The 24,401-nt window shown below is 51.8% G+C and overlaps 1 protein-coding gene across 2 annotated transcripts in view; it reads left to right on the top strand.

Moving 5' to 3' along the window:
* SPOCD1 (SPOC domain containing 1) overlaps window positions 1-16,782 on the top strand; it is a 32,808-nt gene extending 16,026 nt beyond the window's left edge. The window contains exons 2-15 of one of the 2 annotated variants that reach the window (XM_088841760.1): window positions 5,637-5,678; window positions 6,648-6,842; window positions 7,272-7,313; window positions 7,472-7,532; window positions 7,845-7,935; window positions 8,686-8,845; window positions 8,953-9,069; window positions 10,647-10,772; window positions 13,120-13,231; window positions 13,454-13,604; window positions 13,920-14,055; window positions 14,561-14,650; window positions 14,940-15,126; window positions 16,029-16,782. In XM_088841760.1, coding sequence (XP_088697886.1) covers window positions 5,637-5,678; window positions 6,648-6,842; window positions 7,272-7,313; window positions 7,472-7,532; window positions 7,845-7,935; window positions 8,686-8,845; window positions 8,953-9,069; window positions 10,647-10,772; window positions 13,120-13,231; window positions 13,454-13,604; window positions 13,920-14,055; window positions 14,561-14,650; window positions 14,940-15,126; window positions 16,029-16,696 — 2,178 coding nt within the window. In that variant the 3' untranslated portion in view covers window positions 16,697-16,782. The remainder of the gene's footprint in view (window positions 1-5,636; window positions 5,679-6,647; window positions 6,843-7,271; window positions 7,314-7,471; window positions 7,533-7,844; window positions 7,936-8,685; window positions 8,846-8,952; window positions 9,070-10,646; window positions 10,773-13,119; window positions 13,232-13,453; window positions 13,605-13,919; window positions 14,056-14,560; window positions 14,651-14,939; window positions 15,127-16,028) is intronic. The other variant, XM_088841762.1, reaches the window with a different exon arrangement.
* Window positions 16,783-24,401: the final 7,619 nt, after the last annotated feature.

Genomic DNA, 24,401 nt, shown 5'->3' with positions numbered 1-24,401 from the left:
CACGTGTACAGCAAAGTGACTCTGTTATACATGTATCTACTCTCTTTCAAATTCCTTTATAAATATCTTATAATTGGATTTTCTTTTTTAAAGATCTGATAATTTTTGTATTCATTTGAAGTGTTAGTCCATTTACATTTGTTGTAGTCATTGATTTATTTGAACCTATTCCTACTGCCTTATTTTGTACTTTGAATATACCCTGCATTTTCTATACACTTTCTCCCTTTTATGAGTTCCTTTTATTTATTTATATTTTCTTTAAAAACAATTTATTAATTTTGGATCACAAAATATAGGGAAGACAGGGGCAATGCCTGTGACCCTTTGGCTGTACTTCCCTTTCATAAATACCTTTTAGAATCCCAGATTCATGCTGCCCAACTGTTGTCTCCCATCCTAACAGCTGCAGAGTATATATCCAGCCATGTGGGAAGCTTAAGCAGACTCCCTGTACGCAGTGTGGTGTCACTTCCAACCAAGTCTTCCAGCTCACTTTTTGCCAGTATTGCAACAGCACTGATTGTTCTAACCGTCTATGTCCTAAACTCTCATGAAGGAGTAGGTCTCAGGCAAGTTATGCCTGCACAGCCCTTAGACCAGTAGACAACACAGCCCTGCCTACACTTTCAAAAAGGCCCCTCTTAAACAGCCATGAGAAAGGCCCCTCCGCTCTACCCAGTCTTCTAAGCCCCAGGCTGCCTGTGGCACCTGGATGGTAGCCCCTGGGGGTCCCCCGCAGCCTAGTGCGGTGATGGAGGAAGGGCAAGCCAGGCCAAGCATGAAGAATAAACCATCTTATAGGGCTCAGACTAGAAATCCATGGGTCCTGAGGACCTCTGTGAATGCATCAGTTTTCTTCCTCTACGTTCCTTTCAGCCTGCTTCCGTAGCCTCATTAGCTACTACTGTCTCCGAGAATTGTACGTGGCCTTCTCTTTTCTCCTCTCCTTCTGGGTGGCTTTTGGTGCCTGGTATCTCCAACCACCCTCATGAGCCAGGTGCCCTAGGTAGGCAGACTTCCGCCTAGGCTTCAGATGCACAGCCTTGAGGGTGGCAGGAACCTCCATTTGCTTTTTCTGGTCATAGGGTGGTGGGATCCCTTCAGACACCTTGAGGTGGTCCAGAGCGGCCTGGCCTCACTTGATCTTGTGGAGCAGTAAGCCTCAGTCCTTTGGGGCTTTGGCAGTGGTAGGGGCCACAGAAGGGGGTTGGTATTTATCTGTTTGTGGAGGAAGGCCAGGTAATTCAATTTATTTCTGTAGAAATTGCCAGAGATGCTGATGCCCTCACAGCACATGACCACAACCTTCTGGCCCAGAAGCACCTGCTCGGCCATGATGGCTCCGGACGTTGAGCATGATGACCTGCCTTTCCACTATCTTTGGCAGCCAAGTGGGGCTTATCGCCTCCTTTTAGATTGACTGCCTTTTCTTATTCCTTTTTATCTCTCTAGTAGTTTGGAAGTCTATTGTGTCCTATTTATATTCTTTTGATGTCTGTTAGAAATGTCAACAGAAATACCTAGGCTATCACAGTATAAAAGTAATTACTATCTTCTTCTGAAATAACAGGATCTTCAGTTCAGTTCAGTTCAGTCGCTCAGTCGTGTCTGACTATTCACTACCCCATGAATCACAGCATGCCAGGCCTCCCTGTCCATCACCAACTCCTGGAGTTCACCCAAACTCATGTCCATTGAGTCAGTGATGCCATCCAGCCATCTCATCCTCTGTTGCCCCCTTCTTTTCCTGCCCCCAGTCCCTCCCAGAATCAGAGTCTTTTCCAATGAGGCAACTCCTCGCATGAGGTGGCCAAAGTATTGGAGTTTCAGCTTCAGCATCAGTCCTTCCAATGAACACCCAGGATTGATCTCCTTTAGAATGAACTGGTTGGATCTCCTTGCAGTCCGAGGGACTCTCAAGATGCTCTAATTCCAGGCATGCACCTTCCCAATTTATGTGATGTTGTTATCTAGGAAGTTAGTCCTCAGTTATTTTTCCAATCCCACAAATTACCCAAATATTATAGTTTCATAGAATCTGTGTTTGTTTAGGTTTAACCACATATTTATCATTTTCTTTGGTCAGAATTCCTCTTTGAATCTCAACTTTTCTGCCTGGATCATGTTTTCTTCCTTTTGCCTCAAGTTCATCCTTTAGCGTTTATTAAGAAAGAGAAAATTATTTAAAAAAAAATAACTCTCTTGGCTTTTCTGTATGATATCTTTATTTTTAAATTTTTAAAACTTTTTTTTAATTGAAGTATAATTAATTCACAGTCTTGTGTTAGTTTCAGGTATATAGCAAAGTGATTTGACTGGCTGAATCTGTTCTTTTTCAGATTCCTTTCATTACAGCACGGGGAACTACATTCAGTATAGTCTAAGATATTGAATATAGTTCCCTGTGCTGTACAGTAGGTCCTTGTTGTTCATCTGTTTTGTGTATAGTCGTGTGTGTGTGTTAATCCCATCCTCCTAATTTATACCCCACCCTGCTGTCCTCTTTGGTAACTGTAAGTTTGTTTTCTATGTCTGTAAGTCTATTTCTCTTTTGTAAGTTATGGTATCTTTATTCTATCTTCGTTCTCAAAAAGCATTTTGTCTGGGTGTACAATTGATGGTTATTTCCTTTAGGCACATTGAAAATATTATTCTGCTACGTTTTGCCATCCGTATTACTATTGAAAAATTAGCTGTTAGTTTAACTGCCATTTCTTTATAGGTAAAATATCTTTTGGTGAGAGGCATTATACCGTTGGGCTTCCCAGATGGTACAGTGGTAAAGAATTCACCCGCCAAGAAGCAAGAGACGCTGGTTGGATCCCTGGGTCAGGAAGATCCCCTGGAGTAGAAATGGCAACCACTCCAGTATTCCCTGGTGGCTCAGAGGTTAAAGCGTCTGCCTCCAATGCAGGAGACCCGGGTTTGATCCCTGACTTGGGAAGATCCCTGGAGAAGGAAATGGCAACCCACTCCAGTACTCTTGCCTGGAGAATCCCGCGGACGGAAGAGCCTGGTAGGCTACAGTCCACGGGGTCGCAAAGAGTCGGACACGACTGAGCGAATGAACGGAACTGAACTGAACTGAACTAACATGGAGAGTATTCAGAACAGAGGTAGCAAATTGTCAGTGCTAGATGGTTAGCAAGGTGTTGGATGGTTATTTTTTCTCTTGGTGCTTTTAGGATGTTCTTATCATCGCTGTGGAGCAGTTTCACTATGATGTGTCTAGGTGTGAATTTACTTCTACTTAAACTTCTTGAAATTCACTAAGCTTTTGGAATCTGTAAATTGTTGTCTTTTATCAATTCTCGAAAATTCTTAGTCATCTATCTTCAAATACTCCCTTTTCTCAGTTCTTTCCTTCTGGAACTTTGGTTTGAGTGAAATCAGTGCTTTTCACTGTGTCCTTTGTGTTTCTTTGATTGTGTTTCACGGTCTCTGTGCTGTGAATAATTTGGATAATTTCTTTAAACCTATCTTCTAGTTCACTAGCTTATTTCAGCTGTCTAATACTGTTAGGCCTGTATATTGACTTTTTAAATTTTCATACTTATTATCATATTTTTCATTTCCAGAAGTTGTGTTTGGTTTCCAACCAAATATGCTTGGTCTTTTATATGTATTTTTGTCCTTCATCATATGTTTGGACTATAAAGAAAGCTGAGCACCAAAGCATTAATGCTTTTGAACTGTGGTTTTGGAGAAGACTCTTGAGAGTCCTTTGGACTGCAAGGCTATCCAACCAGTCCATCCTAAAGGAAATCAGTCCTGAATATTCATTGGAAGGACTGATGCTGAAGCTGAAGCTCCAATACTTTGGTCACCTGATGCAAAGAACTGACTCATTTGAAAAGACCCAGGTGCTGGGAAAGATTAAAGGCAGGAGGAGAAGGGGATAACAGAGGATGAGATGGTTGGATGGCATCACCGACTCGATGGACAGGAGTTTGAGCAAGCTCTGGGAGTTGGTGATGCACAGGGAAGCCTGGCGTGCTGCAACCCATGGGGTTGCAAATGGTTGGACACGACTGAGCCACTGAACTGACTGATATGTTTGACCTCGCCTTTTCTTTTTTTCCTTTCTTTTTTGGCTGCACTGGGTCTTCATTGTGGCATACAAGCTTTCTCTAGTTGCGGTGTGCTGGTATAGGTGCCCTGAGGCATGTGGGATCTTACTTCCCTGACCAGGGATCAAACCCATGTCCCTGCATTGGAAGGCAGATTCTTAACCACTGGATGACCAGGAAAGTCCCCTCACCTTTTATTTATTTAAGCATATTATACACACATACATTGTATTCTTGTCTGATAAGTCCAGTATCTGAAGTCTTTGCTGGTCTGACTCTGCTGCCTGTTGTTTGGAGCCTCATAACACTGGTATGTGGACCCCTGAGGACAGGGGCCAGCCTAAAGGTTTTCAACTGGGAAAGACCATTCTTAATCTCTTGCCTGCTTTCCTTCCAAGATATCCTGTTTTCTTATCTCCTCCCCTTTTTTTTCTCAATTTACTTTTTTGAAAGGCTGATTCATTCCATGGTTTAAAAAAAAAAAAAGTGAAAAACCTCCTTCCCAGCTCCCAGTTCCTTTCCTACTGGAAGCCTCTGTTACCAGGTTCTTGTGGATACTTCCAGAGGTATTTTATGCAGATGCCAGGGATAGGGGAGCCTGGTGGGCTGCTGTCTATGGGGTCGCACAGAGTCAGACACAACTGAAGCGACTTAGCAACAGTAGCAGCAAACAAATACAAATTTAAAATTCTGTCTCTTTTTAAAGCAAATGGTAGCACACTACACACATTGTTCTGAACTTTCTAATTTTAAAAATAGTATGTAATTGTAAAAGAAACACATGCTTATTTTGAATAACATAAATACTCAGGTGTCTGCGAGTAGAAAGTGAAAGTCCCCCTGGAATTTCATTCCCCAGAGATAACACATATTATGCATCTATAAATATATATTTACATAAATCGGCTTATGCAACACGTACTGCTCCATAACCTATTTTTTTCCTTTTCTCCAAACTGTGCAGCTTGACATCTTTCCATGAATCTTACCACATCTGTCAGTGCTCTCCACATGGCCCAGCAGTTAAATGCCTGGACTTTGGAGTCAGACAGAACTAGATTCTAATTCCAGCTCTGCCACTTAGTGGCTGCGGGACTTTTCAGAGCCTCTCTGAGCCTCAGTTTCATCATCTGTAAAATGGGGATAGAAATAGTACATAGTCATGGTGTTGTTCAGAGATCTTAGTAAGATCATGTATGACATGCTCCCTCCACAGCCAGCTGCTTTGTAAGCCCTCAACAAATGGTGGTTTTTACTATGACTCACTCTTTTTAAGGCCACTTAGTATTCTGGCCTGGAGAATTTCATGGTCTTTATAGTCCATGGGGTCGCAAAGAGTCAGATATGTATGATATGTCCATAGTATGATATGTCACTGTTTACTAACCATTCTCCTTTTGGTGGACATTGGATTGTACCCCCCTTTTTAGTTACAAATGCCAACCCAGTGAACACTGAATGTACATCTTTCACTTTTGTGTGGGTGTCTTCTTATGAATTCACTGCAGTGGGGGGTCACTGGGTCCTCTGAATTCTAATCTTTCTATCCTCTTTCTCTCCAAGGAGGCGATGAGAATGGCCCATGGAGTGAAGCTTGTGTGTTACGTAGGTTTTTGCTTTTTATTACTGCTCTTTCTCCCTCTTCTGAGGTCTGGTGGGGCGGGAGGGTCCTCCCCAGAGACAGTCCCAAACCCTTGTCCCTGCCTGCCCTCTTCCAGAGCATCCCCACTCCCTATGATGTGAATCGCAGACTTTCATTTTCCCCCAAACCTTGGAACCTGATCATTCATGATCATTCACTCAAGGATTAGTTTTCAGACCCATCTACTTTCAAAACAACTCCTGGTGACTTGTAATAAATTGGAAGAATCAAAATACCCTTAAATGAGATAAAAGTCTAAACAAAGCAAGAAAAGGGCAAGGAGAAGGGGAAATCTTGTTACTAACAACCCCTTACTCTACCAATCCTGGAAAGGTACAACTGCTAGGTTTAAAGTTAAAACTGAGCTTCCTGGCAGCCAAAGCAGAAAGGGGAGCATAATAGGTTCTACAGGTCATCAGAAGACCCAGAACTACTCTGCACCTTGAATGGGTCATGAAGGGCTTCCTCTCTGGGTAATAGAGGGATAATCAGCAGGCTTTCAGAGGGGTGATGGATATGTTCACCGTGTGGCTGCTTCAGAGGGAAAAGGCAAGTCAGTGACCCCCAAAAAGGGGCCTGAAAGAGATTTTGAGAAAGAGAGGGTGGACTCAGAACAGGATATGAGCCCCTGGTAAGATGCATCTCTGGTCATAAGGGTGAGAAGGGTCTCGGTACAGGGTCCAAGTAACTGTGAACGGGGCTAGGAGGAAGGGTGAAGCCGAGAGGATGAGAATGAAGCCAGGCTCCTTTCTTGGGATGGAGGCCAGGCAGTCAGCAAACATTTACTGAACCCTATTGTGTGCCGGGCCTTTTCCAGGCATTGGGAGTACAGTGGGGGCCAAGACACATGTGCTCTCTGTCTTCATGGAGCTTACAGTTCAGCGGGGAAGAGAAAGGACTGTAAATTGCAGGTGAGGTTAGTGGTCTGAAAGGCACTTCTCCCCTGGCAGGTTGGTTCTGAACCAGTGATCTACCTCCTGGGGGCTGTGAGCTACGGCCAGGCAGGGGGGCAGCTACCTCCACAGCTGGAGGTTCTGGAGGACATGATGGAGGCCTACTCAGCCTCATCTGCCCAGAGGCCCAGAAGGAAGAAAAGGCGCATGGCCCGGGGCCACGTGAAGCGCCAGGTACAGAACAGGGGCTTTACGCTGACGTCACTTAATCGAGAGACGCCTGGGCATGTGGTTCACAGAGACGTTGCTGCAGCCCAGAGCGATGCTGTGACTTGCCCACGGTCACACAGAATGTGACAGCCAGGGGTGTGTTAGGCCGTCGTCTGACCTGGTATCTGTGTGCTCCTTCCCTGGCACTGCTGAGTTCAGGAGCTTGACTGCAGCGAGGGAGGGAGGGAGGGAGGGCCCGTGGCCTCCATGCACTTGGGGAGAGAACCTCCATTCCTGGCCAACTGGCATGTCCCGCCATTCCAAGAACCTCTAGCCACCTCCCTTGGGGAGGGCGGTCCTGGTGGCCTCTCCGACACCTTTCACCATCCCCAGGAGTCACTCCCTGCGCCCCAGGGACTCGCCCTTCCTCTCTGCATCCTTGTTCTGTTGCAGGTGAGGGTTCGCGTTCAGGAGGCCAGTGCTGAGGGTCTAGGGGTGAGTGCTTCTGCTGCGGCCACACGGTCTCCCTCCCTGGGGCACAGGTCAGGGTGAATGTGGGGGTGCACAGGTGACTGGGGAGACAGCGCCCCCGCCCCTGGGGCTGGGAGGCTGTACCAGGGACGAGGCCTCAGTTCCTCACCCCTCCCCCACAGGGCAGCCCAGTGAAGGCTGAAGAGGAGGAGCCTGGTGAACAAGCAGGGGGCGAGGACTTAGGTGAGGGGCTGTGGAGGGTGCCCTCAGCAGCCGCTTGTCTTCCAGAAATTTCTGGGGACACATGGGGCTTATACCCAGCTCCTGGCCTGACCCCTGCTGGGACTCCTCTCCTGCCCCCACCATCTACCTGCAGAGTTTCCCCAAAGGGGTGGGGGCTGCTGGCTGCCTGGGCTCGGCAGACAGACATCCTAGACACCTTGGGTCCCTGAGGTGGGACCCCTTCCTTACCTCCCTAAGCCCCTCAGCCTTGAGTTGCCCCACACCCTTGCCTCTGAGCATCCCCTGGGAGCCTGTGACTCTCTTTCCCCACAGCTCAGCTTCAGCCCCAACAGGAGAAGCCACCCCTGGATACTGGGGTACGGGGCACCGTGGTCCGCACGATGCATGAGGCGCTGTGGAGTCGGTAAGGCCTTACTCCACCTCCTCTGACACCTGGGACATCCTGAAGGGCTGCCCTCACATGTCCCACCTCCAGGGGCTGTGCCGTGTTCTTAGGGCTTGTGTGTGTACCACTGACCCCATTGTGTCCTGTGAGGTCATTTGCCCACACAGCAAGCCAGTGGAGAGCCGGATTTGAAGCTGGGTCTCTCTGGCTTCAAGGTGGCGCGTTTCCTTTAAGCCACTGCAGCTGTCTGTCTGCTCGGTCCTCATGGATGTCACCCACAGAAAATGCTTTCAGACTCAGGGCAACTCTGTGCTGGGACCGTCTCAGAGATCTGAGCTCAGAGCTCTCATTTTACTAATGGTGAGACCAAGGCCCAGAGAGGGCAGGATTTTGCAAAGGTCACACAGCAAGTCAGTGGCTGATCCAGGGTTATATCCAGGACCAGGTCTCCATCCTCTGCCCTGGCCTTCCCCTCCCACCCCCCGGCTTCTGCCTCTGCATCCATACCCTGGTTCACTGGCCAGGGAGAGCAGGGGCCAAGCAGTCGGATCATCATGTGGCCTTGGCAAGCTCCTCGTCTTCTCTGAGCAGCAGTCACCATCTGTGAGTGGGGAATAATACCTGTCCCTCACAGAGTGAGGGGAGATGGGTTCATGTGGGAAAACGTTCAGGGTAGAAACCGGAGTTGGCCCAAACCCTGCTCCCCACCCTGCTCGCTCTCGGGCTCAGTGCCCTGGCCCTGCCCTTGTTCCCCTCCCCACCCCACAGCCTTCGGGATCACCCAGACCTGGTGTTTAACGAGAAGGTCGTGGAGGGCATCGCTGCTGGCATCGAGGCAGCCCTCTTCAACCTGACACAAGCCACCAATGGCCGCTACAAGACCAAGTACCGCAGCCTGCTGTTCAACCTGCGGGACCCCAGGAACCCGGTGAGCGGGCCTCCGCCCTGGCGTACCTGGGAGCCTGAGCTGGGAGTGCCAGGCAGAGTTGGGGTGGGTGTTCTCCGATCGGTGTGATGTAGCCCCGCCCCCTACAGGAGCTGTTTCTCAAAGTGGTTCACGGAGCCGTCACCCCCCATGGCCTGGTGCGGATGAGCTCAGTCCAACTGGCCCCCCAGGAACTGGCCCGCTGGCGGGACCAGGAGCAGAAGAGGGTGAGTTGTCGGATCAGGTCAGGACCTGGTGGAGGGACTTGGGGGAGGCCCAAGGATGGAGCTGGAGAGACAGAGAGTGAGGAGGAAGGTGGTGAGACAGGGGAGCACAGGATAGAAACAGAAATGAGGGAACAGAGCAGGCAGACAGGGAGAGAGCCAGAGAGACTCTTTTCACTGGGGGATAAAAAGGGAAAAGAGGCAGAAATGAAGGGGCTTGAGGATGGAGAGCCTGGTAGAGCGGTGACGTCCTGGGAGGTGGTGTCGTCCCCTGGCTTTTCTGTGGAGCTGGACTTGGAGGGTGTGTGTCGGGGGGTGGGGACTGGGAATGATGGTCCAGACTCTGGAGTCCAGGAATATCATCCGCCATCCATGGTGGGTAGACCCAGTGCGATGCCTCCGCTCTGGTTCCAGCCCCAGAAGTTCCAGAAAAGGCTGAGCGTCTTCCTGGTGCCCCAGGCCCGGTGAGGAAGCGCACAGCCTCCCGCACTGCACAGTTACACCCCCATACACTCTCTGTCTGTGGGTCTCCCTCCCTGGGAATGGCTCTGAGACGGGGGAAGTGTGGTGGGCGCTGAGCCAGCTTTGGCAGATGTTTGTGTAATGGTTGTTGGTGACCTGGTGAGAAAAAGGGGGACTGACTGAGGGAGTGGGGCCCGTGGATGGACTGGGGGCACTAAGATGTTGTTTTGACAGATAACCAGGCTGGTTAGAATAAATACGTGAAATCCATTAGGTGCATCTGTCCACTGCAGTCTGAGCTTCTGTCGGGGCATTGTGGGGGTCAGGGAGTGGGGTCATCTGTGTAAATTGTGGGGCCCGTGCAGAATGAAAATGCGAGCACTTTGTTGAATGGTTAAGAATTTCAAGACGATGACAGCATGAAGCATGGGGGCCCTTCTAGAACAGGGCCCTGGGCTACTGCATGGAGCCCATGCCCACAAAGCCAGCCCTGCAGGGAGGACTGGGCTTCTGTTCTCCAGGGGTTGTTAGAAAGGGACAGACAGGCTTTCCAGAAACATTTCAGATAGGATGACATTGATCAACAATAAGGATCACAGGGAGCAAATACTGTGAACTAGACTCCAGGCTAAGCACTCTATATAAGCTGTTTAATATGACAGTCTTAATTTCATTTCTAAAGAACGGATCAACTGAAGCTTAGAGCCACGTAGGGCTTGCCTAAGGCCACACCACGTTGTGGGTTTTTATTAGTGGCAGCTGTTGGGCCGGTGGCTGTGCTTTCTCAATGACACCACACTCTTTCCAGGACAGAGAGTGGGTGGGATACAGTCTGGGGCAGATTTGACTTGTGGCAGAAGGCAAAGTTCAGGAAGGCTTCCTGGGGGAGGCAGGGTTTGAGTTGGAGGGTGAATGAGTGGAATATGGAAAGGTAGAGCAGATGGTGGGGGTCTGTCTGGGTTAGGGAGTTGCAGAAGCGGAGGTGTGGAGGAAGGGAACCAGCTGGCACGGCAAGGGAGCCGCAGTGGAGGCACCTTGGAGTAGGAAAGGGAGCACATGGACTCCTGGTTGCCAGAGTCTCCCAACCCCAGCTGAGCAGCGGCTGCCCCCTCCAGCAGGGCCTGAAGATCATTGAGCAGCTGCAGAAGGAGCCGCGTAGCCTCCCGGCCTCCAAGCTGACCCACAAGGGGGAAGTCGAGATCCTGCGGGACATGGACCAGACGTTGACCCTGGAGGACCTGGTGGTAAGTGGGAGCCTGACCAAGTGGTTGCCAGGCAGGGCCTGTGCCCACGGGCCCCAGCCCTCATTTCCCCAGCTGTGTGGCCGTGGGCAAGTCACTGACTACACTGAGCCCCAGGGTTGTCACTGTAAATCGGGGAATGTTGGTTGCTGCACAGTGTCTTGGAAAGCATGGGGTGAGACAGCCTTCTCAGTGCTGCTCCCCTGCCTTTTGGCCTAACCCCAAGTGTGGATTAGTGAGTCCCATCTCAGTAGTTCCCCCAACCTCAGACACTGCAATCACATCCCAGGTTGGGAAGCAGGCAGGCCATGCTGTTTGAGGCGGTGCCTTTTGGGAATGTGAGGAGCAGAGGCTTACTCTGTTCAGCAGGAGGACTGAAGGATGCTCCATCAGGGAGCTGTTTGGAGTCCAGGGCAGGCCATGCAGCGTGTCCTTTTATCACCTGGGGTCTGCCCCATCCTGGTGTCCATCCTGCCCCTTCACCCCCCTCGTCTCCTCCATCTTGCACTTGGCCCAGCAGGGTGGAGCAGCTCTCCAATCAGTGAATCCATCCAATCCGTTGTCAGCCTCTTGCAGCCAATCGGAGCTCATGCTTGGCTCACTTCAGTCACTCCCAGGAGACGACTGCTTTGGCTTTGGTTGGGTGTTCCATGGAGCAGATGTTCACCCTGGTCTAATCAGTTGTGTGTCCAGGATAGGGGAGTGTCGGGCAGGTCCCTTGAGCCATGTTTCCTGGGGAAACGGCAGTGACCATGACCAACAGAAATCCCTACTCTTCTGCACCAGTATCCAGGCCAACAACCAGAATTGCTGGTGGTGCAGAGAAGAGCCCTAAGGGGGTGTGGCTGCTCCGCAACCCAAAGCAATCTGTGTTCCCTGAGAAAATTGAATGCAAATGTAGGGGGAGGAGCCAGAGAGAGATCGGTGGAGAGAGTGGTTGGAGAGTAGGGGCGGGGAAGATGACACAGAATAGCAGTCCTTCCTCAGGTTGAACACCTACTATGTGCCCCTTTTACGAGCAGTAAATGAGTGAAATGAGCGAGGCACCTCAAACCCAAGGTCGCTTAGTTGGCAGTGGGGGAGACTGGCACCCAGGCTGTCTGACTCCAAAGCTTGAGCCTTGTGCACTGCTCTAGAGGTGGTTTCAAGGCGAAAGTAAGTTTCAAGATCTTTTCCAATCTTCCTAAAGAAATGTTTGCTGTGTGTTTAAAGCTGGTTCTATTGTAAGGTAAAAGGCTGATTTAGCAATGGGCATTTGGGCTTTAAAAATGTTCATTCTCCTCGATTCTGTCATCTGCTTGTGAGAACTCATCCTAAGGAGGTAAATTGAAAGTTTAGGAAAATACTTTCTGCCCGAGGATGTCCTCAATGTTATTTGTAATAGTGAAAGCCTAGGCGTGACCCAGTTGTCATTCATCAGTGCAACAACGGTGATGCGCACACTCCAGTCCACCCCATGAGTGCAGTGTCTGTAGGGACCGTGTAACATGGTAGATGCCTCTGCTGTGGTTCATGGACAAAATGAAAAGACAGGCTTGCATATATGATCCCAGCTCCTTTTTTTTTTTTTTTAAAGTTATGTATTTGGCTGTGTCTGGTCTTAGCTGCAGCCCTAGGGATCTTCATTACAGCCTGCTGGCTTCTCCAGTTCTGGTGTGTGGACTTAGTTGCCCCGTGTCAGGTAGGATCTTAGTTCTCCCAGTAGGGATCATACCCACATCCCCTGCAGTGGAAGGCAGATTTTTAACCACTGGACCACCAGGGAAGTCCCCCAGCTCTTTTAGCAAAAGGAGTCCCCAAAAGATAAGCTATTATAAAGAAATAGCCGAAGTATCAGCAGTTGCTTCTGAGTAGTAAGACAAGGAGTGATTTTTTGTTTTTTTATTTTCAAATTCTCTGTGTTTTCTAAATTTTTTGTAACAAGTTCGTGGTACTTTTGTAATTAAAGAATGTATTGTGCTGATGCTGTCTGGGACTTTCTGGCCAGCATCCGCCCAGCTGAGGCCAAGGTAACCACCTAGCCGTGAGAACCACCTCTCCTCCTAGCACTGTCCTCCCAGCCCTGAGCTCTCTTTTGCTCCAGCTCTGGAGCAGAGGCCTGGTTTATAGTATCTGGGTCCAGTTCCCCCTGTGACTACAGAACTACTGTGTGACCCTAGGCAAGTCCCTCTGTTTCTACCTCTGGAAAATGGGGACACTCTTCCTCACATGGCTCTCACAGATTCAGATGAGACCAGGGGTGTTTATTTAGAAACATAAAACCACATCACTGAGGCCCCCATACAACAGGAGGCCTCCTGACTTCCCCAGCCTTCCCAGCCCACCCCCTCTCTCCTCTTGTGCCTGCCAGGGACCCATGGTATCCATAGACGGCGGCCCACCAGCCCTGCCCGCCACATCGAAGGACAGCACGGAGCAGCAGGAGCACCACTTCCTAGACCCCAGCTGCCGCATCTGCATGGGTGGGAGGGAGACAGGGGAGGGGCACGGGGGTGGTGGGCAGGCCCGGACTGAGCGTGGGGTTTAGCCACACCACGGACTTGGTGCGATGGTGGCAGGGTAGGGGTACCTGTGTCCCAGGTCACCTCAAAAAGGACCTGGTTCAAACCCAGTTTGTCATGCCCTGGGCTGGCTTCAGCCCAGCTGCTGCCTTCCATTTCAGCTCCTGCCTCTGCTCTTTGCAGACTGGAAGCCCTCGTGTGAGCAGCCAGGCTCCCTCAAAGCCGCAAGGAGGATAGGGAATGATGCTTTCCAGAGAGCCCCAAGCCAAGTTCCCGTGTCCTTTCCAGATATGCCACAAAACAAGGAGAAGCCTCTAGCATCGTGCAAGGACAGGTGCGGGCAAGTGGGCAAGGAGGTGGGCAACCCAGCAGGGTGGGTAGGCGAGGCACCCACTGGGTCAGCAGACAAAACCTGGGCTTTTCCATATGGCCTTGGGCAAATCTTGCCTCTTCTGTGGGCCTCAGTTTGCCCATCTGTGCAATGGAGCTAATCCTCCCTGCCTACTGGTCTCCACCTTGTAAGGCTTTACTTGGACCGGTGTTCCAGCACCCACTGGAGTCACAGGACCTTCTCTGAAAACTAAGGAGCTGCTGGGGAAGCCCTGATGACCTGTTCTACCTGGCCCCGTCTCTCTATCCCTCCTTCTAGGCTCCAGATGCCTGCTGGGCTCACAAAGGCCCTGCCCGGCCAGCTGCCCTGGGAGGGGTCTCTGGACATGTTCTGCATCAAGCGGTTCCGGGTCAAGGCCCAGCTGGTCTTGGGACACAGCTGTCGCCTCATCCAGGTCCTCCTGCCCTGCTCTCCGGGGACTCCCTCGTACACTAACCAGCCCCCTCAGCTACACACACCACCATTCATTCACTGACGCACTCATCATTCTGAAACAAATCATTGGCACCCTCTCTGTGCTTGGCCCCGTGCTAGGCACAGGGGCAAATGAGATGCCAGCCCCACTTCACACATGGGCAGAGGACTCCCTGTAACCCAAAGCATAAAGCAGGAAGGACCCAGGACAAGGTCTGGTGTTTCCTGGTTCAGAGGAAGCCAGGAGTGAGAGAGTAATCAGCTGAAACACTGGATGAGGGGTTAGAGGAGGGAACCAGGGGTTTCTGAGAAGTTGCAGATTGGCCAGGACAGGCTGTAGGCCTCCAGGAGCAATAAGGGGGGCCCTGATAGACTGCCTGTCCGTCCTCTTGGCCACAGGCTGTAATTTCTGGGTAGCTGGTCCTGAGTCTGCCCTAAGTGGGTGGGAAGTTGGGAAGCTGACTGGCCGTCCTACCTGCCTGCAGGCCCTGCCCCAGGTGATCCGCTCTGCAAGCTGCATCGCCCCTGACGCTGTCTGGGACTTTCTGGCCAGCATCTGCCCAGCTGAGGCCAAGGTAACCACCCAGCCGTGAGAACCACCTCTCCTCCTAGCACTGTCCCCCCAGCCCTGAGCTTCCTTTTGCTCCAGCTCTGGAGCAGAGGCCTGGTTTAAGATATCCGGGTCCAAATCCCCCCCAGTGACTGAAGACCTCCTGTATGACCCTGGGCAAGTCCCTCTGTTCCCACCTCTGAAAAATGGGGACCCTCTTCCTCACATGGCTCTCAGGTTCACCCGAGACCAGGGGTGTTCACAGGAGCAAAGCATGCCTGTTGCTAAACCTGCTGTCCTTCCTGTGACCACAGGACATCTGCGTGGTCAGACTGTGCCCACAGAGCTCTCGGGACACCCAGAACTGCCACATGCTCTACTCCTACCTGAACAACAAGCAGCGCCATGGCCTGGCAGCCACGGAACAGGTGAGGGTGGTCCTGCTGCCCCTGCCTGCCTTCCAGCCCCTGCCCTCCAGACTGCGTCCTCTTGGAGGCCCAGGTGAGTGCCCGATGCCTGTCCCACACCCCGCCTCCCCTCACTTGGTGACCAGACGGGCATTGCTGACATAGTCACCCCATTTCTGTGGAGGCAGGCATATCTCAGCAGGGAACTCCCGAGACAGGCACCTGTGAGAACAGACTGGTATACCACTTAGTATGTGCCAGACAGCATTCTGAAAGCTGTGCTTAAATATCAAGTCAATCCTCAACGTTACTCTGTCAGAATGGTGCTGTTAGTTTCTTCATTTCACGGACGAGGAAACTTAGGTAGGGAGAAAGCAGGTGACTAGTCTGTAGAGTCACAAAGTCAGTCAGAAGCAGAAACTGGGCTCCTAGCCACCACACAGACAGCCTCTCTGATAAGGCTGCTGAGAAACTCACTGGCCAGTCACGTTTGACTCAAACACAGCAGAGCAGAGGCAGGAACCAGAAATAATTGGCTGAAAGCCAGGCCTAAATAAAAGAGGAAGGAGGGATGTTCTTACCACAGCTGTCCTGGGCCAGGCTTGGCTTTTGTGCATGGGTAGCCTCCAGGGCGTGCTCCAGGAAAGCATGGTTGTGGAGCCGGGTGGTGTCAAGGAGTGGGATGTGCCTGTTCCGGAGCTGAGGGTTGGATGTTTCCGGGCTGCCTGACCTGGGGATACTACGGTAGAATCACAGTCTGGAGAGCGAACCCTCCATGCTTCATTCCCAGCCAGTGAGCCCGTCCTCACACCGTGAGAGCCAGTCTCAAACCCTCCTACTTACTTTTCTCCACCCCTCATGGGCCCCATCTTGCTGCTGGAAAGCTCTCTTGGGGTCTAAGCTGTAGACCTCTTGGCCACAGCCAGAATGCAGTTTCTGGGGGCTGTGAGTTCTCTCTGTCCAGGCCTTTGGTCTCTTCCCCCGATCTTTCTCCAGGCCTGGAAGCCACTCACTCAAGCCTGTTGCTGGCTGTGCTGCTCCCCCAAACAGGGCTTCCGGCCCCGCCAGGATCTGGTGCCTTGAGGGCGAAGGTGCGGAAAACGGTCTCCTTCAACAGAAAAGTGGAGATGAGGTGCTACCAGCCAGAGGGCAAGGGGCCATGTGTGGCCCCGAGGGGCTCCCCTTCCCCAGGGGGTGCGGTGCAGCCAAGCCAGGGCAAAGACAGCCTGGCTCCAAGGGGAGTTTGTGCTTGGCAGAGACCACGCAGAGGCAGGGGGAGTCTGTGGGGAGAGCCTGAGACCTGGCAGGGTCCTGGGCGAGGGCCGTGGCCCCCAAAACCAGGCTGGTGCCAGTCCTGGCATCCCTATTCAGCATCACCAGCTGGCCGTGACCAGCACCGCCACAGGGCTTCCTGTCCCAACCAAGCCCTGCTCCAGCATCTCGAATCCCTGGTGGCCATGACCCAGCAGCTCCAAGCCTCACTGATGTCCCCCAGACGGGAGGAACTTTCCCAACCCTCTGCTCAGCCTCCCACAGCCCCTGGGACTCTTGGCCTTCTCTGCCAGCCCCCTGCAGCTCCAGAACCCCCTGGCCCAGCCCTGGACTCCTCTTTGGGCCCTACACGTGGAGCTGGCACTGATAGTCCCCTTCCTGGAGAGACCTGACCCTCATTACTCATAGAAGAGGGGTTTTAATTCCCCCACCAGTGCTGAACTCTTAAGTGTTCCAGGGAGAGCAACAGGGCCATAGGAAGGGGAGGGTTAACTGTTTAAGTTTCCTGTTCTGCTATTTGCTTGGTGTTGATTTTTGGTTTAATAAAGAATTTGGCAAAGTTGAGACTGCATCTGCTAGCTGGACAGGAGGGACCCTGGGACTGGCCCTATGTGGGTTGGGGTGGGTATATCTGGAAGATTCTGTGCACAGGTATGGCAGAGCTAAAGTGCTAGGGATGGAGGGGCAGGGCAACTTTGAGTATCTGAGGTCCTGGGCCATCACTGTGCCCCAGGGTTCACCTGTTGCCATGGTGGGCTCTGGAAACATTTTTATAAGTATTTTGAACTGGGTGTAAGAAGTGATGGGAGAGAGGGCAGCTCTAGGTTGGGGAGAGAGAAAGAAATGAGGTTTTTGAAAGGGCATAGACAATTAAAGATTGTTAGGGAGTGAAGGAGAGCAAGTTGCAGTAGTTTTTAAATTTTTCAGTTACCAAGGTTTTCCCCTTTGGATAGTTGGCGGTTTCCACCATAATCCCCAGGTCTCTGTTCTGTGCATATCTGAGGGTCTCTGTGTGTCTAGTGCCTGTGGGCATGTGTGTGCATCAGATCCTATGTCTGTCTGTGGGTCTCTGATGTCTCTTCTTTGTTCCTCTTGCCAGCCCCCAGGGACTGATACTGGAGACAAGCCAAGGGTCTTGGCTTGGGAGGTGGACTTTCAGGGTGGGTTTGGAGGCTGGTGTTAGAGCGGGATGTTGCTGCTTTGTTTGGGGGTTGGGGTGAGCTCCGAACAGCAGCTGCAGTTGTAAGGTATCTGAGTGTGTGCGCACCTCCAGAGAGCTGCATGAGAAGGAACTCCTCCTGGCTGCCTAACCCAGGGCCCAGAAGCAGGGCTAGCATCGGAGGAGAGAATTTGCAGCAGGATGCCAGCCTTACCCCCCTGCTTCGGCTTGAGGGGTTGTACCACTTCCCACCGGTTCTCGAAGTCTAGCTACGTCGCCCTGGGCTGGGAACACTGGGACAGTAGTTGGGGGTGTCCCACCTCTCTGCCCCACGAGCTCTGCTGCTGCCCTACTCGCGATCGACAGCAGAGGGGGCCCTAGACCTTGGGATGGAGGTCGGGGCTGGCAGGACTGGAGGCCCAGCCTGGGGGCGGGACGAAGTGTGGGAATTTAGCGGTAGGGATTGGAAGCGCGTGCGGGGGTGGGGTGGGAGAGAGAGTGGGAACTGGATTGATGAACAGGGGAGGGGGCGGGGTTCCGAGGGCCTTGTCTGGGCCTCCGTCTTGTATGCAAATTACGTAAAATGCCATGCAACCTGCGCCTGGATGCTGACTCGGCAGCAACTTGGGTCATTATCTTAACACAAGGCAGTAAGGGGACGGCAGTGCGCCCCCTCTCAAGGCCCAGGGCTTCCTCCCAGGAAGACAGGAGAGTGTTCGCTGGTTTCCCAGGCACTCCAGGAAGCAGCAGCTCCGTACTCTGGACTGAAACTTCCTTTCGGAGCGTCAGTTTTCCTTTCTGTAAATGGGAGTGATAATGCGGCCCTCTGGCACCTTGCGCCGCGGAGAGGACTATAGGTGAGCCTGTAAATCCTCAGGCTGCTTCGAGGTCTGGACAGCATAACCTTCATCCACCTTTGGCCCAAGTCCACAGCCCCTTGCCTTTTATTTGGCAGAGATGGCCAGAAGCGCGGATTAGGCGAGCTGTTACTAGGGGGCGTTGTCGGAGGTTGCTAGGCTCGGGGTTGCCAAGCAACGCTGGGCGGGGCTCACGTTGCTAGGCCGGAGTAGGAGTTGCCGCCGCGGATCTGAAGAGCCCCCTAGCTCCCTTCGGTTTTAGTAGAGGGCGGCCAAAGGCCGTGCTCTCCCGAGATTTTCTCCGGGCTTCTGCTTCCCCCAGGCAGAACGCCTTCTCTGAGGGTCCTTCCGGTCACACCCTCTGAGACTCTGCGAACCTCTGGGCCCTGGAGCGAGGAACCCTGGGTCTTTGTGAACGTGTCTATGCGTTTGCTTGTGCAGTAGAGGAAACGGGGGTGGGGGGGTCGCTTTTGGGTTTCTATAGCAACCGCTCCAGTGTCACCCCATTGCTCCCGAAGATTTTGAGCGGTTGCTTGTGCAAATTTACATGTATTTGCATGTCATTAACATAGAGGCGGAGTCGGAACTTGTTTGGGCAACAATCCCTGGACAGTTACGTTTGCTCTTCTCTCATCCCGCCTGATGAGCACGTGGGCTGCGTATGCGTGAGTGTTTTGCTTATTAACGTTCCCAGATTTGGGGTAAGTGGGTGAACTGTAATAGTGACCATCTGTTCCTGGGTCCCTCAGTCACCTCATGGAGCTATTTGAGTGAATCTGTACAAGTACCCTTGACCAAAGACCCAGTCCCAACCAGGCAATGCCAGGCCTGGTTGAAATCCCAATTCTGCCGTCTCCTGTCTGTGTGGCCTTGGGCGAGTTTAGTTGCCCTCTCTATGGCTCAGTGTCCTTCTCTGTGAATGGGGATGCTAATCCCTAACTCATCAGGTTATGTGAGGGTTCAATGAGATATCACTTTTACACTTCTTGCTGCCTCTGGCATACAGTAGGCCCTCCATGATAGCTCTCTCCCGCCCTCCATGGAGCCCAGCTCCTCTCAGGCTGCAACCAAAGCAAACTGACTTCTTTGCAGCTCATGTCATGACACAAAACACCAGGAAGAACTTCCAGATGTCAAAGCAGACTGGATTTGAGGCACTGGGTGAGGCCTATTAGTTTGCCTTTTTGTCCTTCTTGGAGGTTGGAGGTCAGATTGATAAAACACAGACACCTGGCCCATCACCACCATTACCACACACACCCTTATACCCTTCTCTATCTCAGTGGCCAACTGTTCCAAGAAACCTTACACTTCTGTCTCAAAGCAGCAGCTGTGAAGCTGAGAGTTTTGAGAACCAGATGAGGTTTTATGGGGATCAAGGGATTATTCTCCAGGACTGTGACATCTGGGATGGAGCAGGATCCAGCAGGAGGCTGTGGCCAGAAACTATGCTTGAAGAGCCACGTAGCTGAGCCTTTACCGGAGAGGACTGGGGGACCCTGGGGCCACTCCTTTGCCTTTTATGTCCTTAGTGTTCCCATTTGGGGACCATTATGAGCAACTGGGACTCCTCTGCTGTGACTTGGGGCAAAGGGAGGCAGAAGTCAGCTCAGTGTGGAGAACCCTCTCACTGCTGCAGCTGTGTAGCAGTGCCAGGCAGGAAGTGAGTTCCCTGTTGGGGCTGTGAAAGCAGAAGCTGAGAGGGATCCTTGGAGCGTGGCTGGGATAGAGCAACAGATTTGGAAGTTCTTGTTCTAACTTGGACTCTGTTCTCGTTGTTCATTTGTCCAGTCGTGTCCGACTCTTTGTGACCCCATGGACTGCAGCACGCCAAGCTTCCCTGCCTTTCACAGTCTCCCAGAGTTTGCTCAAATTCATGTCCATTGAGTCAATGATGCCATCCAACCGTCTCATCCTCTGTCGTCCCCTTCTCCTCCTGCCCTCAATCTTTCCCAGCATCAGCATCTTTTCTAATGAGTTGGCTGTTTGCATCAGGTGGCCAAAGTATTGGAGCTTCAGCTTCAGCCTCAGTCCTTCCAATGAATATTCAGAGTTGATTTCCTTTAGGATTGACTGGTTGGAACATCTCCTTGCAGTCCAAGGGACTCTCAAGAGGTTTCTCCAGCACCACAGTTCAAAAGCATCGTTACAGATGGGAGAAAAAATGGAAGTCTGTCATTGTTTCCATTTCCCCCATCTATAATTGTTCCAGAGAGCCTCTTAAAAAACCGGGAGGGCCTCCTGAGTCCAGTGTCACCTTTCTGCTCTGGCAGAAGCTCCCTCTTGTTCTCCTTTCTCTCTATGTAACCTTAACAGCCAGGGTCAGAGGGGTGGCAGAGCAGGTGTTGAAGGAGGAGAGTCAGTTCTACTCTGTGTTGATTTCTTAGTTCTCAGTTAGGTTCAGATAATTAAAATAAATGAGATTGGCTCCTATCCTAGGTGGCGGATGGTTGTTGGTGATAGAGAGGGAATGTAGAAGCTAGATTCTGCTTGGTTGGTTGGCTTCCTGGAGGAGGTGGAATTATGTTGAGGCCATACCCTGCAGTTGTCAGTCTGCTGTATGCCGGTGGATGGCAGTGGGCCAACTCCTTCCCTAGAAGCCACCTGTGCTCCACAGGTAAGGGTTCTAGGGACAGGCTGAAAGCCTGGCAGTGCCCAGTTGGCCTGCTTGTGTCCCGCTCTGGGGGCCAATTAAGTCTCCATCCCTAGCTGCGCCAATGAGCAGTTAATAAGGTGGGAAACACCTGCAGCTATGGAGGCGAATTAAGAGCAACAGTCGGCATAATACACAACCCGATAAGTGAGCAATTAACAACCGGAGAAAGATTAATAGAAGCAATTACATCTTACTCGGAACTCTGTAAATACAACTGTCAATGGCTGAGGGATTCAGTCCAGTCTCTCCCAGCCCCACCCCAGGCTGCAGCCTTTGCTGGAAGGGGAACCAGCCTAGCCAGCCTGTGGATTCTGGAGCACATAGTCATATGTAATCATGGAAAGTGCGCATATATGCAGACATGCACACAGACATATGTATACAAATATGCTCACAGAGACAGTCCATAAAATGCACACAGACACACACATCCCTTACTGTCACCCACACTCGCATTCACACAAATGGGTACATGTAACTACATGTTGGTCCTGCCAGAAACACACAGGAAAATACCCACAGTGTCACAAAGAGACACTTCCCTTTTTTAGACGGAGCTCTAGCCACACAGGGGCTTCCCTGGTGGCTCAGACAGTAAAGAATCTGCCTGCAGTGCAGAAGCCCCCGGTTCGATTCCTGGGTCGGGAAGATCCCCTGGAGAAGGGATAGGCTACCCACTCCAGTATTCTTGGGCTTCCCTTGTGGCTCAGCTGGTAAATAATTCTCCTGCAATGCGGGACACCTGGGTTGGATCCCTGGGTTGGGAAGATCCCCTGGAGAAGGGAAAGGCTACCCACTCCAGTATTCTGGCCTAGAAAATTCCATGGGCCATGGGGGTCACAGAAAGTCAGACAGTACTGAGCGACTTTCTTTAAATTTAATACAGGAGACATTAAAATGTGGTAATATCAGTGGCTTATAACTATAACCCTGGATCCTTGGATTGGGAAGGAGAGGAAATGAGATGGAAAAGAAAGTTGGGTTTTTGAAATTCTGAGTTATGGGAGTTCCCAGCCGTATGGAGAAGGAAATGGCAACCCACTCCAGTGTTCTTGCCTGGAGAATCCCAGGGATGGCGGAGCCTGGTGGGCTGCCGTCTATGGGGTCGCACAGAGTCGGACACGCCTGAAGTGACTTAGCAGCAGCAGCAGCAGAGCCACACAGGGGCTTCCCTGGTGGCTCAGACAGTAAAGAATCTGCCTGCAGTGCAGGAGACCTGGATTTGATCCCTGGCTTGGGAAGATCCCCTGGAGGAGGGCATGGCAACCCACTCCAGTATTCTTGCCTGGAGAATCCCCATGGACAGAGGAGCCTGGCAGGCTACAGTCCATGGGGTCGTAGAGAGTCAGACACAACTGAGTGACTTGAACAGCACAGAGCGGCACAGACTACCAGACACACAGTGACACTCACATGTACAATTTGGGCATGTAGACACACAGCTCAGTGCTCTTAGGATCCCAGATGCATATGGCATCTGCCTGCCTTTAATGTCCACCTTGCAAAGGGTCTTGCATTGTGAGTGAGAGCTATGGCCGGGCATTGGTCTGAGAGAGCCGTTGTGAGGGTAGGAAGGGACAGAACATACGTGAATACGTACATAAGCATGTCTGTGTGCATGTACCTCTAAGCATGTATATCCTTGCAGGAGTGTGTTTTACCAGTGTGTATTTCTGTGTGTAAGCATACATGTGTCTGTACATCTGAGTGCCTGTATGGGTGTTGGCCTGTCGTGATGTGTGCATAGGTACATGTGTACGTGCTTGTGTCCAGCGGATCTGTGACTGCACATGTGGGCTTCCAGTTCCTGTGTGATGCTGTGCCGGTGCCCAGGTCTGGGTAATCGTCTGACTATTCCTCTGAGTGGCTTTATGTGTGTCCTGTCTCTGTGCTGGGGCAGATGAGGGAATTCTCTATAGGATGCTTCCCGGGGAGCCTGCGAATTCTGATGATCCCGGGGTCTACCTCCAGGGGTTCAGGGACAGTCCAGCATCCTCTAGGACTCCTTGGTTTTCCTCCAAGGGACTTCCAGTCCCTGGAGTGGCACTCAGCACCATCAGGCCTCACCCACGTAGGAGGAGAGGAATGAGAACAGTTCCTAAAGAAATAGACTTGAAGGGTAATTTCTCCTGGTTGAAAGTTGAGCCAGAGTTTCCCTGAAATGTTTCTCTCAAGGCCACAGCTCCAGTCCCCACGGGGCTCTTCCCACTCCTGCCTCCACCTTGGAGCTTCTCATGGAAAACCCCCAGACCCAAGACTCACACACTTAGCCTGCAGTCTGGGACATACTCCATCATGCACAAAAGCTCCCAGACTACAAGGATATGGTCATGCAGACACACAGACCTAGATGGTCATGAATATAAACACATAAAATCCTATTCACAGTCACACCCAGACCTAGCTGCCCACTCACTGTCTCCCGGCACACACAGAAAATCACACACTCGTGGGTACACACTCCTGCACTCCCACACGCCCCCATTCCCATCACCATCCCTGAGATGAGCTCAGTGCCAAGCCCAAGGGCCCAGAGGGTGGTCCTGAGACAGGTTCCCCGCCCCCCACTTCTCCTAAGGTTAGCCTGGTTAGATGGCCCCGGGAGAGTTCTCCATCACTACTCACCCACTGGCTGACAGGCGGGGACGCTGAGGCCTGGCTTTGCCAGAGGGGGCACAGTGTAAATAAGGAGGTAATGAGGCTCACCAGCATCCCCCACCTCTCCACCAGAGACCCGGACACAGCCTGCCCAGGGCCTCTCATTATTGGGCGGGGAGGAGCTTCTGAGCAGAGACACAGACACAGGGGTTCACAGAGAGCCGTCCCCACACACTCAGACCTCCACAGGGCACCAAAGGACTCAGGCACAGGCAGTGTCTGGCACTCCCCCTTTGGCACCCCCCCACCCCGGCAGAGGCGCCCCTCACCAGATGTGAGCCACTCGCCAAAGCCAGGGCTAACCTTGCAGAGTGCCTGGCTAGACCCCTCACTCCCCAGCAGCCACCCCCCATCTGATGAAAACAGACAGGAAACAAATCTGAGGGCCCCCGAAGCCAAAACATCCACACGTCAGTTTCTCCTTCTGTCAGTCAGCCCAGCCTTCTGTTGGGCTTTTGTTCATTCAGTCTGCTTTTCATTTGTTCGTGTGTTCACTCATTCATTTTCAACCAAGAAGGATGTTAAACAAATCATTACTATCAGGCTAATGACCTGGCTGCCCTTCTGGCATCCTGGCTTCCTGGCCTGGGGGCACAGTAGCTGGGAAGGGAGCAAAGCAGGGGCCCAGGGCTCTGAGGGAGAAAGGGGAGGAGTGGAAAGGGTATCCCATTCCCTGCTTCTTCCTCAGACCCTCAAGGTGAAAGAAAAGGTGCTGCTTCTGCAGGTGGAAGGAAAAAACCAAGTCCCAGGATAATAGATAATAATAG

The sequence above is a fragment of the Moschus berezovskii genome, chromosome 2 (genome assembly GCF_049115385.1).
Source record: "Moschus berezovskii isolate FMDL1 chromosome 2, NW_MosBer_1.0, whole genome shotgun sequence".
In the NCBI taxonomy this organism is placed as follows: domain Eukaryota; kingdom Metazoa; phylum Chordata; class Mammalia; order Artiodactyla; family Moschidae; genus Moschus; species Moschus berezovskii.
The sequence above is the reverse complement of the archived record's forward strand: the minus strand, read 5'-3'. Positions and strand labels throughout refer to the sequence as shown.